Below are 16,665 nucleotides of genomic sequence, written 5' to 3'. Positions count from 1 at the left end.
CCTCCCCTTGGACCACTTTATGCTCTGGAGGGAGGGGAGGCAAGGGAAGGGGAGCGGGAGTGGGTGGGGCCCTGGAACACCCGTGGGAAGTGGCATCTTGGCCCAGCCCTGCCTGGCCCTGCAGTTCTGCATCCCCCCGACAGGGACCACTGCACTCTGCTGGCCTCTGAGCCCCTCCCCTCCACAGCTTACCCCGGGCCCCTCCTCCAGGGCTATTTTGGGGACCCCAGCCCCTCCCCTCCACAGCTCACCCCGGGCCCCTCCCCTAGGGCTATTTTGGGGACCCCAGCCCCTCCCCTCCACAGCTCACCCCGGGCTGCTCCCCCAGGGCTATTTTGGGGACCCCAGCCCCTCCCCTCCACAGCTCACCCCTGGCCCCTCCCCCAGGGCTATTTTGGGGACCCCTGGAATGTGTTTGACTTCCTGATTGTCATCGGCAGCATCATCGACGTCATCCTCAGTGAGATTGACGTGAGTACCGGGTGGACACAGCCATTGCTGGGGTGGGGCTGAGGCCACAGACCCTTGCGGGGTACCTGCTGCGTGTGCAGCCCGTCACCCCAGGTTACAAATCCTGTACAGCAGACAGACACCTCAGATTCCAGGCACAGTGAGTGTGCCAGGCGGCCCACAGCAAGCGGCACGGTGGAAGAGAGAGGTCGTCCCTGGGTGGCGTGGTCAGGGCAGGCTCCGTGGGGGTGGCGTCATGTGAAGGGGTTCCTGAAGGAAAGGGAGGTGGGAGCACGCGGCACAGGCAGGGCTGCTGCCGCAAGGGCACCGGAGGGAGACGAATGAACGGAAGGTTCGGGGCGCGCGGAGAGGTCGCTTGGTAGAAGCACACGAGCGTGCAGACCTTGTGTAGCCGGCAGCGTGGGCGCCGCTGGAGGTCTCTGAACAGGGCCGTGGAAGGATGAAGCTACGCTTCTAAAGCGTTACCCTGGAGGCGAAGGGCGGGAGGTGAGAGCGGCTGCAAGCAGGGGGCACAGTGTGGGAGGCGGTGGTTCATCTTCTCCTCCAATACTGAGCGCCTCCCACGGGCTAGAGGGACAGCAAAGAACGAGAGCACCGGGGCGGGGTGCAAACGGATAGTGCAAGTGATCTGTCGCGTGGCCGGTGCGGCCAGCGCGTGTAATGAAGAGAAATCAAGCAGGTGGAGCCCTCGACAGAAGGGAATGGGGGGTGGCGTCGGTGGTACTGAGCACAGCCCTGCGTGGAGCACAGGGTGGGCCGTGCGGGGGGTGGGGGGGTGAGGTGGGCAGTGCGCAGGCCTGGGTAGGGAGCTAGGAGCACGTGGGCCGGCTGAGGACCAGCGGGAGGCCTGGCGGCTGGGTGAGGGGTGAGCGGCGAGGTGAGCTCAGAGAGAGGGCGGGGGCCGGATGGCGTCGGCCCTGGAGAGCCACGCTTCTGATCCTGGGTTCTGTTCTGTGGGGTGATGAGAGCCCCGGGGGCGTGTCCACCTGGTCTGACCTCAGTTCTCAGAGGATCCCTTGGGCTGCTGTGCTGACAGTAAGCTGTAGGGGACACTAAGGGCCACGCGGGGGGCGGTCAGGAGAGGAGAAGTAGCCAGCAACCAGAGCTGCTTGGAGCACTGAGCCGATAGTATTTGCTGATGAGCTTGATTCAGGGTGAGAGGAAAACGAATCCCCGGTGAGTACAAGGATTTTGCCCAAGAAACGGAGCTTCCATTTGCTGTGACGTGCCAACTCCCAGAGGAGCAGGCGTGGGGCGGGAACCAAGAGTCCCGCCTGGGGCGTGACAACTCAGGACGCTCGCAGGGCGTCCGAATGGAGACATGACCCTGGCGCGCAGAGGCTGCTCAGGCTGGAGCTCTAAATCGGAGACTACTGGAGGAACTGGCATTTAGAGTCGTGGGAGGGGGTGAGACCAGCCACGGAGAGAAGAGGGTATTTAGAGAGCGAAGGTCCGGAGGCCGCGCCCGGTGGTGTCCCTCCCGGGAGCCCGGCCCGACAGTCTCACGGGACTCTTGGGGAAGAACGCCCGGCTGGAGTGGGCTGAGGAGAGGCAGGGCAGGCTGTGAGCCTGGACAGTTCTCTCTTTTTGCTACGAAGAGAAATGGCTTAGAAGGTGGAGGAGAGCGTGCAGCCTAGGAGAGTTTTCTTGAAAATGGGAGAAATTAGAGCACATCCTGGGCTCTTGGGAGGATCAGGCAGTACCGGGGCGACTGCAGGAGCTAAGCCCTTGGGTGAGAGGGCAGGAGACCCTGTGTCCCGGGGAGGGCTGGCTCTGGGGACGGCAGTTCGCCCCCCGAGCACGAGGGGTTCCGTGAGAGTCGGGGTGGACGTAAGGACAAGCTCGCGGCTCTGGGAGGTGCAGCGGGGCGAGGTGAGTGCCGCCCAGGGCCCCGGGAAGGAAGGCGTCGAGGAGACTCAGTATCCCGAGGAGAAGAAGGATGGGGGGCCACCTCCACGATTCTGCTCTGGTGCTGGGGTTTGGGTGCTGGTGTGCGCGTGCGGACGAGCCGCGCGTCATTGGAAACGCAGGCCAGGAACCGAGGGTCACTGACTCCAGAACGTGGCAGCCGCCCCATCAAGGAAGGGAGCGGGTGGCCGAAGCCTGGGGGGTTGAGGCTCCACAGGGTTCCAGCTGGCGAGGCCACGGGGCTTGGGACCAGAGAGCCACCGTGAGCTGCGGGGTGACAGACAGCAGACTGGGGGACTGCAGCCAGTTACAAGGATGGAGCGGGGGCTGCAGGGCCGGGAAATCACGGCGGCCAGTTCAGGAAACAGCTTCACCGGAGTCTGGGGGGAGGCGGTTACTAGAGGGCAGCAGACCCCCTTCAGTGTTTTTCTTTTTTAACATCTTTATTGGAGTATAATTGCTTCACAGTGGTGTGTTAGTTTCTGCTATATAACAAAGTGATAATACCAAAGTGAATCAGGTATATGTAAACATATATCCCCATATTCCCTCCCTCTTGCGTCTCCCCGCCACCCTCCCTATCCCACCCCTCTAGGTGGTCACAAAGCACCGAGCTGATCTCCCTGTGCTATGCGACTGCTTCCCACTAGCTAGCTATTTTACCTTTGGTAGTGTATATATGTCCATGCCACTCTCTCACTTCGTCCCAGCTTACCCTTCCCCCTCTCCATGTCCTCAAGTCCATTCTCTACGTCTGCGTCTTTATTCCCGTCCTGCCCCTAGGTTCTTCAGAACCTTTTTTTTTTTTTTAAGGTTCCATATATATGTGTTAGCATATGGTATTTCTTTTTCTCTTTCTGACTTACTTCACTCTGTATGACAGACTCAAGGTCCATCCACCTCACTACAAATAACTCAATTTTGTTTCTTTTTATGGCTGAGTAATATTCCATTGTATACATGTGCCACATCTTCTTTATCCATTCATCTGTCGATGGACACAGGTTGCTTCCATGTCCTGGCTATTGTAAATAGAGCTGCAATGAACATTTTCGTACATGACTCTTTTTGAATTATGGTTTTCTCAGGTATATGCCCAGTAGTGGGATTGCTGGGCCGTATGGTAGCTCTATTTGTAGTTTTTTAAGGAACCTCCATACTGTTCTCCATAGTGGCTGTATCAATTTACACTCCCAGCAGCAGTGCAAGAGGGTTCCCTTTTCTCCACACCCTCTCCAGCATTTACTGTTTGTAGATTTTTTGATGATGGCCATTCTGAGTGGTGTCAGGTAGATACCTCGTTGTAGTTTTGATTTGCATTTCTCTAATGATTAGTGACGTTGAGCATCCTTTCATGTCCTTCTTGGCCATCTGTATGTCTTCTTTGGAGAAATGTCTGTTTAGGTCTTCTGCCCATTTTTGGATTGGGTTGTTTGTTTTTTTGTTATTGAGCTGCATGAGCTGCCTGTAAATTTAGGAGATTAATCCTCTGTCAGTCGCTTCGTTTGCAAATATTTTCTCCCGTTCATTTTGAGGAGACGGAGGCTGTGGGTGGAGCCAGCACGGAGGAGGGAAGAGACCGCTGAGGAGACTGTTAGGGTCCCACAGGAGGTAGAAAGGATGCGATTCAGAGCCCTGGGAAAAGATGAGTGTAAGACAGAAGCCGTGAGGAATGCAGAGTGTGAAAGGGGGCAGGGTGTGGGGGAGGCGGGCAGGCGGCGTCCATGCTGGGTGCCTCGAGGGCATCTGAGGAGCGGGCAGAGTCCTCGGGGAGGGAGGGCGGTGGGTGTGACAGTGTGACTTGCCTCTGAGGGACAGCTGCTGTCATGAACCCACGGCAGGAAGCCGATGGGGCTGCCACACTGCCAGGAGGCAGGGGTCTGAGTCTGGGCGGGGGGATGGGGGTGGTGGCGAGTGCCCAGTTTCTCCCTGGAGTCATGCTTGACAGCCCTGAGGCCTGGAACAAGGGGTCAGATACCAGGATCGTTGCGGTCTCAGTACAAGTAGCCAGTATGTGAGCCCAGGAGCTGGCCCAGGAGAGACGGAGGGGATGAGGCCTGGGGGTGGGATGAAAAGCAGCAGGGCGTGGGCGGGGGGGTTCTGCCAGAGGGCAGGATCCCAGAGGTGGAGCCCTCCAGGTGGCCTCGCTGAGGATCTGAAGCTGAGGTGGCTGCCGGGTGAAGGAGGGGAGCAGGGGACAGGGAGGGGCAGATCCCGGAGCCAGAGGTTGAAGTCACAAGGCATTCCCCTCCCCCCTGCCCCCAGAGTGCCTGCCAGGGGCAGCCGGGAGGAGGGGCGTGGGGAGGAGCATCCCGTCTCCAAGCAGGCCCGGAGGGGGTGGGGCCGGGGGGGGGGGCAGGCTGCCTTCTGGGCAAACCGGGACACCTGCTGGGAAATAGCCCCCCAAAGGCCCCAGGGTCTGAGAGCAGCACTTCTCACCAGCGCAGTCTCAGCTCAAATGACAAATTACTTCTTGGAGTTTTGAGGTCTGTGCCGGGGAGTCTGGGGTTAATCAGGGCAGTTTCTTTGGTGCAGGAGGGCCGAGGGCGTCGCTGCTCACCTTTTGGTTTTTAGGGACAGCAGATGCCCCTAACCAGGACTGTTTGCTTGAAGTCATGTTAAGACTTTGAATTAAAATGCGGATTTATATTCCTGTCGTATAAACCCGGGAGCAGACTAGGGCGGCAGCGTCCGTTAGCACTCTCTGCAGTCCCGGTTCTGCTCTCTCCAGTGCAGTAGCCACGAGCCGCAAGTGTCTACTGGTCGCTTGAAACGTGGCCAGTGCAACTGAGGAGATGAATTTCTAAGTCTGTGTAATTTTCACTGTAACCCAAAGAGCCACGTGTGGCTGGTGGTACCACGTTGGCCGCACGGGCCTGGAACGTGGCTTGTCACCCCGGGCTGCACGTGAAGTCACCTGGGGTGCACTTACACCCGGAAGCCAGGCCCAGGCCCCAGGAGCTGACTTACTCGGCCGGGGTGGGGACCCAGCATTCTGATGCCCACCCTGGGCTGAGAACCAGTGTCCCAGATGAAAGTTGCCCTGGAGAATGCTGCTTGGTGGGGAAAGAGCATACTGGGAACCAGTCCCCCCACAAGTCATTAGGAGATAAAGCAATGATTCCCCATCCCAGGACTCCAGAAACAGGGCTTCTCCTGAGATGTGGCCCAAGGCAGGAGCTCAGAGTAGACAGGAACAAAGGCTGCTCCCCGCACCCCGTGCCCACCCTTTAAGAGCCTGGCCCTGAGATGGAAGCCTAGGTCCTGCTCCCAGGTGGGGGGCTGGGGGGGTGGGCAGAGATGCATCTGCTGGGGGGTCTCAGACTCCCCCAGAGGGCCTTTGCCACAGAGGATGGTACCCCGGTAAGGGCCTCAGCAGCACAAGGGAGCTGGCCAGCACCCCTGGACTCAGGAGACAGGGGTGTGACTCCCCTCGTGACCATGAGCGCAGGTACTTTCCCACGTGCCACCCCCCTACGGCCCCAGCACCACAGACGCCAGACACACAGGTTGCATCTTGGGGGCGAGAAGGGACCTGCCCGTCTTTGATCTCCCCTCCTCTCCTGGCTCCGTTGCCCCCAGCCTGTGGCCTCACTGTCCCCATAGCTCCGTCCTCAACACCCACCCGTCCGACCCTGGCCGGCAGCCACTAGGGGCCTCTCACCCCCTGCCTCTCTGCCTCGTTCTCTCTTTAACTCTTATGTGGCCTGTCCTCTCTGACGCCTCTCCTCACCGCCCTCCCACCATGTCCCTCCTCTCTCTCCTCCCCCCACCCCCTCCTCTCTCTCTCCACAGACTTTCCTGGCCTCCAGCGGGGGACTGTATTGCCTGGGTGGCAGCTGCGGGAACGTTGTAATTCCAGGCTGCATGAGCCTGCAGGGCTCGCCCGCCAGCTCTGCCCTGCAGCATGCATGCTCGGGCCTGGCCGCTGGACTGCATGGGGCAGACACGCTCAGGGCTCCCTGCCCCAGGCAGGCCCCAGAGGCTCCGGGACGGCGGGTGGGGGGGAGCTCTGTGCTACTAGAATGTGCATGGATGCAGTGGCTTTCTCGGAGCCCTGGGAAACGGCCTCTGTGCTGATGGCAACATCCAGAGAGAACTGGCTGATACAGAACCTTAGTGACAGGTCACCAGCACCAAGCCTGTGGGGACACGGGACGCCGGGCAGGGGGCTCTCCCTGGCCGGAGTCATCCAGTGTCTAAGGCTGGCACGTGGGCAGAGGCCTCCCGGCTTGGGACAGCCCTGTGCGGGGCAGGGTGTGGCCACTGAATTGATGGCCGCAGAGCAGCTGAGCTTCTGGGAGACTTTGCACTGGGTGGACACTAGGGGAGGGGCGGGAGAGCTGCCAGGGTCCTCGGCTGAGCGGCAGCTCGGGGAGGAGGTGGGATGAGGCAGGATCCCCAGGAGAGCCGGCGGCGCGGGGCCTGGCCGCCGCCTCCTCCGCTGCCCCGGGGGCAGAATCGCCGTCCACGCAGCGCACTGCTTGGCGCCCAGCCCTTGTCACCGCCAGCGTTGCAGGCCCCCGAGGGCCAGCACGAGTGCTCAGCAGGGGCCGCGGGGCGGGCTGGGAGTCCCCCCAGCACGACTCGTACCGCACACTCTGCCCCGCCCCGCCTGCCTGCCCTCACCCCCTGCCCCGGCCCCAGACTGATCCTGGGGCTGCGCCCCGCAGGACCCCGACGAGAGCGCCCGCATCTCCAGCGCCTTCTTCCGCCTGTTCCGCGTCCTGAGGCTGATCAAGCTGCTGAGCCGCGCCGAGGGCGTGCGCACGCTGCTCTGGACCTTCATCAAGTCCTTCCAGGTGTGCGGCCCCGCCCACCCAGCCGCGGGGGGCGGGGCCCGGTGAACGTGAACGACGGCAGGGCGGGGCTGCGGGGCAGGCGGCGGGGCCCTGCGCCCTGAGCCTCCGTTCGTCGCCCACAGGCCCTGCCCTACGTGGCTCTGCTCATCGTCATGCTCTTCTTTATCTACGCCGTCATCGGCATGCAGGTGAGGGGCGGGAGGGGAGCCTCTGGCCGGCGTGCAGGCTGGACCCTTCCCCCGTCTGGCCTCCCGGCAGCCCTGGGCTCAGCTGCAGGGCCAGAGGAGGAGGTGGTCCCCAGACGGCGCAGCGATGTCAAGCAGAAGCAGCGCGGGGCATGGAGGCGGGGGAGGCTCTGTGGGCAGACGGACAAGGGCCAGATTGCTCTCCAGGGCCGCGTCAGAGGTTCGGGTGGTCTCGGCCTACGATCTCCTGGAGCACCCTGCTCCCCACTAGGGCAACTGGCCCACCCCCCCCCAGATTTCTTTGGCTTGAGGAGAAGAACTTCACCCAACCTTGATAATACGGGTGACCCTTGAACAACACAGGTTTCAACTGTGCGTGTCCACGTATACGCGATTTTTTTGGTAAATACGTACCGTGGTACCACGGTACCACGCGGTTGTTTGAATCCGTGGATACGGAGGGCCCAAGGGCTGACTGTAAAGTTATACCCCTGCGATGCTCGAGGGCCAACTGCAGCCCAGCTCGTCTGGCTTCAGGTCTGACGGGGCCTGAAGTGGAGGGGATTTGGAGGAAGTAGGGGGCAGTGGGAGATGGGCCGGGGGAGACCTATGCCGGTGCCACCGTCGCGTGCTTCCTGGTCTGCAGATGCTCGGGAAGATTGCCCTGGTGGACGGGACCCAGATCAACCGGAACAACAACTTCCAGACCTTCCCCCAGGCCGTGCTTCTGCTCTTCAGGCAAGAGGCCCCAGCTGTCCCCACCCCTCCCCTAGTCCGCGGGCAGGCTGGCTTCATGTGTGTGGGCCCAGCGCGCCGGAGCGCCAAGGCTCTGCTGTCCTTTTCAGATGCTCACCCCGTACAGCCAGAGCCGCTGTTTAAATCGTTTTTGCGCGAGTGGCCCTCGTCTCCACTGTGCCCTGGGGGTTGAAAAGGAGGCAGCCGGTCCTGAGTGGGGTCCCGCAGATCGCCCCACCCTCATTGCACTGAGGCGGGCGATGGAGCTCGAATGTCCCTTGTGGGGAGGGGGAGGCCTCGCCGACCCCGGGTCAGCTCTCTTGCTCTCTTGCTGCCCCAGCGATGACTTGAATCCTGGATTGATTTTGCCCCTCTGTCCGAGAAGCCCCCTTTCTTTGTTCAGTTCCTGCCTATGGTGCCCCACGAGGGGTAGAGTTGGGGGGGACCGCACGCAGCACAGGGGGCAGTGGGGCCTGGCTCACACTGGGCAGCACGTGAACCCGGGGTCCTCAGGGGCGCCCGGCCTGCTCCCCCCGACGCCCTGCTCTCCGCCGCTGCCCAGAGTGAGAGGCGCACGGCGCCCTGCCTTCCAGGTGTGCCACGGGTGAGGCGTGGCAGGAGATCCTGCTGGCCTGCAGCTACGGCCAGCTGTGCGACCCCGAGTCGGACTACGCCCCGGGGGAGGAGCGCACCTGTGGCACCGACTTCGCCTACTACTACTTCATTAGCTTCTACATGCTCTGTGCCTTCCTGGTGAGGCCCGAGGGCGGGGCGGCCGGGCTGCGGGACATGCGCTGAGGCAGGGTGACACCCCACCCCGCTGCCTCCCGTCGCCTCTGTCTCTCCAGGGACTCAGGAGACGGGACTCTGGCTAGGGTGTCCCTGTTCTGGTCATCCTGGGCGCGGCTGAGTTTTCCGAGTGCGTTTGCCTGCTCCAGAGGAGTTGCTAAGAGCTTGGCCCTTTTTTGCTGTTGTCGTTAGCGATTGGTAATCAAAAGAATTTAGTGAGGTTCCACCCTAAAACAGAGTAAAGCCGTTCGCCCCTCTCTCTTCCCTGGAAGAGGCAGTTGCCCCCCAGTGAGGAGGCTGAGACTCCTGAAACGAGGTCCCGAAGGAGGTAGCAGTGGGCTCGGAAACAGCACAGGTGGCTTTGAGGCTCCGGGGCTGCTGTCTGCACTCGCGGGAGACAAAGAGCCCCCCCCGCCGCAGGCCCTCGCGCTTCACTCTTTTTCTTTTCTATGTTCACTGAGGCGTTTGCTTGAGCGTCTAACGTTCCCTGGGCTCAGTGCAGGGGACAGAAAGGCAAACGGGACACAGCCTTAGCCCTGAAGGCGCTCACTGAGTGCCACCTTGCATTTCAAAGGGACACCCAACAATACAGGACAGACAAGAGCGGCACGGGGGAGACCAGCGTCCCTCTGGGGGGCAGACGAGAGGCTGAGGTTGGGATTTTTAAGGATGAACCCCAGGAGCCCTGGCAGTGGACACCGCGTGGGCCGGAGCAGTGACACAGGCTGCTCGTGTGCGGGATGTAGTCACCAGAAGGGCTCGGAGGCAGGGCCCAGGCAGGAGAAGCTACGGACCCCAGACCCCGAGGATGCCCCCATTCCCCCCGCCCCGCCCCCTGTGCCACCTGCCTTTCCGAGCAGGGAACCCACGGTTCTCCTCCTGCAGATCATCAACCTCTTTGTGGCTGTCATCATGGACAACTTTGACTACCTCACACGGGACTGGTCCATCCTGGGCCCTCATCACCTGGACGAATTCAAGGCCATCTGGGCAGAGTATGACCCAGAGGCTAAGTGAGTCCCTCCTGCAGGCTCTGTGCTGGGCCCTCCCTCAACCATCCACTCCTCTGGTCTAGACCCCGTCCTGGAGTCCGACAGCGAGTCACTCTCCAGTCTAACGACGAGGAGAGGGCTGCCCCTCCCTGTATTATCCAAGGGCCTGAAACAGAGACTTGGAGTTCCTCAGGGTTGGGAGGGATCCTACAGCCTCCCAGGGCAGAAGCCCCCTCGCCTTTATTGGGAGATGGTCATCCAGCTTCGCTTGGATGCTTCTAGGAGCAGGGAACTCACTACCTCCCCAGGCAGTTTAGGCCCCGGCTACTCAGAGTGTGGTCCACTGACCAAGAAGCTGAGCTCTATAAAGATGCAGAGCCCACCCCGCCCCCACCTCCCCGGCCTCACCCCAGAATGACGGAATCAGAATCTGCATTGCTGTTAACCTGGCCCTCGGGGCATTCGGGTGCACTTTAACGCTGGGAAGCACAGCTGCCTTACCTTCTTTCTAAGAAGGTAATGAGCTCACATTCGATGACTGTTTCCCAGGTGTCAGGTGCTGTGCCAAGCACGACGTGCATTATCTCACTTAATCTCCCAACCTATGACATGGTCTCCAGCTCCCTACCAGCCCCTGGAAGTGAGCTTCCACCTCCCTTGATCCATACCCTCTACTCCTGTTAATACATCCCAAGAGCCCCCAGGCAGCTTGACTAAAACCCAGCGAAGGCTCCACCATGGGAGAAGTGAGGTCCAGATTCCAGCCCGGAGATCCCATATCTGAGGGGATTCTGGCCTCTTACCACCCCCCAAAAAAGAGAGCCCATTCCTGGTGGTGCGCAACAGTGAATTCAAGCATCGTTTCTTCTTTAAAATGGACACTCAGCTTCCACTCCCTAAGCACGGTTGGAAATCAGGAAGCGTCCCCCTGTCTCCTGGCTCCCCCTCCCTCGGCCGTTCTCTGAGCCGGAAGGGAGGTCTGGGTGGGGCTGCCAGGTGCACAGGTCTGGTGTCCTACCGCAGGGGCAGAATCAAACACCTGGACGTGGTGACCCTGCTGAGGAGGATCCAGCCCCCTCTGGGCTTTGGGAAGTTCTGCCCACACCGGGTAGCATGTAAGGTAAGCAGAGCTGCCCGCGAGGGGTGTCCCCCACCTGCCCTGGGGCAGGGACACTGGCGAGGGCCCGACTGGGTGAGTCATTGCAGAGCAGTCGTCTCCTGGGTCCCCACACGCCTGGGACCTAAACTCTCAACAGTGTCTCCAATTCATCCTCCCCTCTGTCACGGAGGGCGTAGCACCCGGTCCCCTCCCCTGCCGGCCCCCAGCCAGGGTGAGGATGACCCCCCGGCTCAGTGGTCCCGGCCTGGCAGTGAGCCCCCTCTCTGCACAGCGGCTGGTGGGCATGAACATGCCCCTGAACAGCGACGGCACGGTCACCTTCAACGCCACTCTCTTCGCCCTGGTCCGCACGGCGCTCAAGATCAAGACGGAAGGTGCGGGCAGTCCCCTCCTCTCAGGGGCTGAGTTTTCTAGCGGATTCTACCAGAATCTGAGCTAAAGGTCGGAATCAAGAGTCACGGGGAGAAGCAGAGGGAGGACCCAGGCCACGGCCACAACGTTCTCATGCCCCTCAGGGCACAGCGGGAGCCCCCACATTCTGCAGGGCAAAGGTCACCAAGGCTCTGTTCCCACACAGCCGGGTCTGATGCGGGTGGGCCAGGGAGTGGCGGGGTGAGCACGGGGGTGGGGCGACCCGGGGTCCGCTGGACCGCTGCTGGGTGCGCACGGGGCCCCACTGAACCTGCAGGCCCCCCTGCCGGGAGGACAGACGGGATGGGAGTGGGGAGGAGATGGGGGTGTCCCTCACACAGGGACCCAGCGGCATCAGAGCTACCGCCCAGGTGAGCAGGGCCTTCACAGGCATGAAGCAGAGGAGCAGGACGGCTGCCTGGAGGAGGCGGGACAGACCACGGGGTGTGGGGAATGGAAGGCTGCTGCGTGGGCGGAGGGGAGGATGGGGGGGCGACAGCCTCTCCAATCAGCCACCCCAGGTGCTGGAAGCTGAGGCCTGTGGGGAGTGCGTGTGTGACCCGAGGGTCAGGCGGCCCCGGGGGAACAGCGATGCCCTCCCCACAAAGCAGCCGCCACGAGGGAAAACCCAGCCAACGTTTGCTGAGCGAGAGGTTCGGGGAGTGCTAGGTGGCTTTGTCAAGTGCGGTTGGCTTGGCCTGTCCCTTGCCCCCAGGTAACTTCGAACAGGCCAACGAGGAGCTGCGGGCCATCATCAAGAAGATCTGGAAGAGGACCAGCATGAAGCTGCTGGACCAGGTCATCCCGCCCATAGGAGGTGGGCGCCGCTTTGGGAGACCGGGGAGCAGAGGCGGCCGAGGGCAGGGGAGAAGGTCGCTTCCAGGGAGCCCCGCGGGAGTCGGAGAGCAGCCTGGCCCTCCGCGAATGCCTTGGGTGGACCCCATGGCAGCCATCGGGGTCACATCGGCAAGCAGAGGAGGGGGGCGTGAGGGGCACCTGGACCCGGCTACGCTGACCCCAGCCTCAGATGCCCACCGGCCCCTGTTGCCCCCCCTGCAGATGACGAGGTGACGGTGGGGAAGTTCTACGCCACGTTTCTCATCCAGGAGCACTTCCGGAAGTTCATGAGGCGCCAGGAGGAATATTATGGGTACCGGCCCAAGAAGGACACCGTGCAGATCCAGGTAAGCCCATCCCGAGCACCAGGGAGCTCCGCTGCTGAGATGCTCTCGAGACTCCAGCTCCCTCTCTGTGTCCTTGGGGGCAGCGGTGGAGGCAGACAGGGCAGGACGGAGCCGGGATGAGTAGGGGGAGAGATGACAGCTCTGGATGGAAGATGCTTCGACCTCAAGGGAAGAACCAGGAGCCCTTCCAGCCCTGCATGATACGACCCAAAACCATGGTCCTATCCCCTGAACACAAGGGAGAGATTTGGGTTAGGTGAGAGCAGTGGTCTCCACGGAGAACAGGTTTCCCAGGGGCGGGGAGGTGCTTGAAATGACCCACTGGGTGCGCAGAGAAACCTAGAACTTTGGGCTACCTTGCCTGTTTTTAATTTCAATTTTTTACGTTAAGTATATCGCACATAAAGCATACATTCAAAAAATATTCACGTGTTCGGGCTGTGCGTTCATAAATGTACCTCAATTTTTACTTTGAAACAATCTCACAATTTTAAAAGTTGCACGTATGATACAAAAAAAATTTTTCTTTCTGAACCGTTTGAGGGTCATTCCCATCAACCCAGAACAGGTCAGTGTGTATTTCCTGCCAACAAGGGCATTCTCCTCCATAACCCTCCTACATAACCACGATGTGGCCACCAAAATCAGGAAACTGATGCATGATTCCCACGGAATCCTCAGGCCCCGTGCAAGTTGCGCCAGTGGTCCCAATAATGTCCTTTATGGCAAAAGGATCGGATCCAGAATCGCACAGTGCGTTTAGCTGTCATATCTCTTTAGTCTGTAGTCCCTCAGCCTTTCCTTGAAATGACCTTGACACTTTGAAGATTCCCAGCCAGCGCGTCCCTCGGTCTGGGTTTGTGCAGTGTTGCCTCGTGACAGACTGAGGGCTTGCATCTTGGACAGCAGTGTCCCAGAAGTGATGCTGCGTTGTCACTGCAAACTGTCAGGTGACACCAATCTTGCTTTGTCCCGTTGCTGGTGATATGAACTTTGATCAGCTCAAAAAATGGTATGAATGGCGCATGCCGTCGGAAGAGATCGTTTGTCTAAAAGACTGCACTGAGGAGAGGACTTCCCGGCCTGGAGGCCTGGGCGGGGGATGAGACCCCTGTGAGGCCTAGAGAAGATGCCTTGGGAGCCATCAGGGTTAGGATTAGCCCAGCGGCAGAGCAGGAGCCCAGGGGGATCGGATGGGCGGGAGGGGGTGGGGCGGAGCTGGGCCTTCAGGGAAGCCCTGGTTGCCAGGATTAGACACGGGGAGGCCGTGAGAAGCAGTGCGTCCTCCCCTCCTGGCCTGGGGGGGCCGCTGAGTCCCTCTGTGTCCCCAGGCCGGACTGCGGACCCTTGAGGAAGAGGCAGCCCCAGAGATCCGCCGCACCATCTCGGGAGACCTGACGGCCGAGGAAGAGCTGGAGAGAGCCATGGTGGAGGCCGCGATGGAGGAAGGGATATTCCGGGTGAGTGAGGCCCCGGCCACGCCAGCGCGTGTGCGTTCCAGGCCAGGGAGCGGAAAGGAGGCCAGGAGCCCCGCCGTGCAGAACGGGGGGAGCTGAGGATACTCGCCGCCCACACCTCCCAGGACTCTGAACCAATGACCCACCTACCTGAGGTGTCACGTCCTTCCCACCTTCCTCTGCCCAGCCTCCCCGGCCTCCCCTCCCCACAAGCCTGAGGCAACGTCCATCCATCGGAAGCCCCCGTTATCAGATGCCCCAGCTGCTTCCTGTCTCACTGTCCTCCCTCCTAGAGCTGGAGGGTCCCTCACGACCCGCCAGCTGAACCTTCTGGGTTATTCATGAGGAAATGGTGGCCCAGAGAGACCGTCTGAGTCCAGTACCGCTCAGCAAGTTACTTTCGGAGGTTGGACTAGAGCCCGTCCTCCAGACTGCCTGGTTCCGGGCTCCCCGACACCCTGCATTTCCCGTCCCGGTGTCTGGTCCCTGTACAGTTCTTAGGGGTGTCCCGCGTACCCCATCAAACCGAGAACGCCCCGAGGGCGATGGTCTCTTCTCCGGCCTCACAGCCCGCCCTGTTCTCCTCTGGCCTTGTTCCCGGCGCCGTCTGTCGTCCAGGGTGACAGCCCCCGCACATCCATCCCTGGTGCCTGGTCTCAGTCCCTCCCCTGTCCTCCTCGCCCCCAGAGGACTGGAGGCCTGTTTGGCCGGGTGGACAGCTTCCTGGAAAGGACCAACTCCCTGCCTCCACACATGGCCAACCAGAGACCCCTCCAGTTTACTGAAATAGAGATGCAGGAGCTGGAGTCACCCGTCTTCTTGGAGGACTTCCCTCAACATCCAAGCACCAACCCTCTTGCCCGTGCCAACACCAACAATGCCAACGCCAACGTTGCCGGTGGCAACAGCAACCATGGCAACAGCCCGGCATTTTTCAGGTAGTGGCGGCAACCGTCAGCCCGGCACGTAGGGGCTGGGGTGAGACTGGGCAGACATGGTTAGTGGGCTCCGGGCCTTTGGGGGCACCCCGAAACGTGGAGGGTGTGCTTTGCTTGCCTTGCGCCCTTTGCGGTCCAGCCCACGCCTCGCTGCGCAGGAGCCCGGGCCTGGACGGCAGAGACGTGTGTAGCCGGCAGGGGGCAGCCTCGGGTCGGTGTCGGTCAGTGCCCAGCGGTGCTTTTCTTCCGTGGTCTTGGCGGGTCCGGGAAAGGCACACGTTAGGTTAGAAGACGAGGGCGCATCCTACGAAACCTGAAGAATTAAGATTCAGCCCTTGGATTTGGGTTCCAGGTGGTTCCCATGTCGCCAACCCAGGGCTGAATATAATCTGTGATTACATGAGTGTCAGGAAAAACAGCAGGATGAGCAGAGAGGGTCTCGGCCGTCGTGGCCTATGGGCTGGGCTCCAAGCAGAGCTTCTATTCTAGACAGCGGGCCCAGGGACTGGGCGTCTCCTTGGCCTGGAGAGGCTGGGCTCCCCTGCCTCAGGAATGGGCGGGACAGGGCAGAGGCCCGGGGAACTACTTCCCAGGCTGGGGCTGCCTGCACCCCCTTCTGGCCTGAGAGCCCTCAAATTCAGCCCACAAGTCTTGGAGGGCGCCTGCACGTGGGGTTACCGCGGTGCTGGGTGCTGTGGACGTGCAGACCCGGCCCAGCCCCCAGAGGATTGCAGTCTTGTCGGGAGAGCATGCCATGTGATCCGACTATGACCAAACGATGTCAAAGAGTAGGTCCTGAGCAGGCCGAGGGCCCAGGACCTAACTGGTTACGGGCATGGAGGAAGCTTCCAGAACTGTGGGCTCTGGGCGGGACACCCCGCGACCAGATGTGAGGGCTCCCGGGTGATCCACGTGCACCCGAGGTTGAGACGCAATGTCCTCAGGGGTGTGAGGCCCGAGCTGGGCAGGTGTGGGAGGGGCCAGAGAGCAAAGGGGTGCAGATGGGAGGAGAGGAGGCTGGCCTCTCCACAGCGATGGGCCTAGACCCAGAGGGAAAGGGTGTGGGGACCACAGAGGGCAGGAGCCCGTAACCCCATCAGCCGTGCTTCCATTTCAGCGTCCACTCTGAAGGGGAGCTCCCAGGGGAGACAGAGACGCCTGCCACCAGAGGAGGAGCCTCCGCCCGGCCCCAGGGGACCCTGGGTCAGTCTCTCCTGTGCTCCCGAGGGGCTGACCTTCTCCCAGGAAGGCCTGGGGAGCCGCTCTTCCGTCCAGTTGGGGAGTCTGTGGCCGGGAGGGCTGGGAGCCTGTGGCGATGGGAACCAGCTCCTCACCCAGGCAGAGGAAGGGGGCCACCCAGGTGACTGAGGGAGCCGGGGGTGGGTGGTGCACTGTGAAAGGGCCCTCCCTGGCACACCAGGAAGCTCGGACCCCTCCACCCCGGCTGAAGACAGCCCTGGACACACTGACACCTCAGCTCTGCCTTTCAGCAGATGACCGGGCAGCCTCTCAGTGGGTCCTGGACCGCTGTGTGTGACAGTAGGGGCCGGAGGAGGCTGGAGTTCACAGGAGACCAGGGTGCTTGCTGTGTTCCCCAACACAGACGCACACGCGCACACACACATGCACAGTCACACGCACACAAACACAAGATCAGCTTGGCCAGAGCTGGT

At 61.3% G+C, this 16,665-nt stretch overlaps 1 protein-coding gene across 1 annotated transcript in view; it reads left to right on the top strand.

The window, feature by feature from the left end:
- CACNA1S (calcium voltage-gated channel subunit alpha1 S) overlaps nucleotides 1-16,665 on the top strand; it is a 60,516-nt gene that overhangs the window by 42,587 nt on the left and 1,264 nt on the right. The window contains exons 28-41 of the mRNA XM_027095976.1: nucleotides 388-471; nucleotides 6,175-6,231; nucleotides 7,053-7,181; nucleotides 7,304-7,369; nucleotides 8,013-8,104; nucleotides 8,695-8,854; nucleotides 9,776-9,903; nucleotides 10,906-11,002; nucleotides 11,274-11,376; nucleotides 12,129-12,230; nucleotides 12,473-12,597; nucleotides 13,929-14,057; nucleotides 14,742-14,992; nucleotides 16,110-16,195. Of these exons, the coding sequence (XP_026951777.1) occupies nucleotides 388-471; nucleotides 6,175-6,231; nucleotides 7,053-7,181; nucleotides 7,304-7,369; nucleotides 8,013-8,104; nucleotides 8,695-8,854; nucleotides 9,776-9,903; nucleotides 10,906-11,002; nucleotides 11,274-11,376; nucleotides 12,129-12,230; nucleotides 12,473-12,597; nucleotides 13,929-14,057; nucleotides 14,742-14,992; nucleotides 16,110-16,195 (1,609 nt within the window). The remainder of the gene's footprint in view (nucleotides 1-387; nucleotides 472-6,174; nucleotides 6,232-7,052; nucleotides 7,182-7,303; nucleotides 7,370-8,012; nucleotides 8,105-8,694; nucleotides 8,855-9,775; nucleotides 9,904-10,905; nucleotides 11,003-11,273; nucleotides 11,377-12,128; nucleotides 12,231-12,472; nucleotides 12,598-13,928; nucleotides 14,058-14,741; nucleotides 14,993-16,109; nucleotides 16,196-16,665) is intronic.

This window comes from Aethalodelphis obliquidens, unplaced genomic scaffold, assembly GCF_003676395.1.
Source record: "Aethalodelphis obliquidens isolate GAN/ISIS:26980383/991018 unplaced genomic scaffold, ASM367639v1 scaffold97, whole genome shotgun sequence".
Lineage (NCBI taxonomy): Eukaryota > Metazoa > Chordata > Mammalia > Artiodactyla > Delphinidae > Aethalodelphis > Aethalodelphis obliquidens.
Note: the sequence above shows the minus strand (reverse complement) of the source record. Positions and strands in the feature narration are given on the sequence as shown.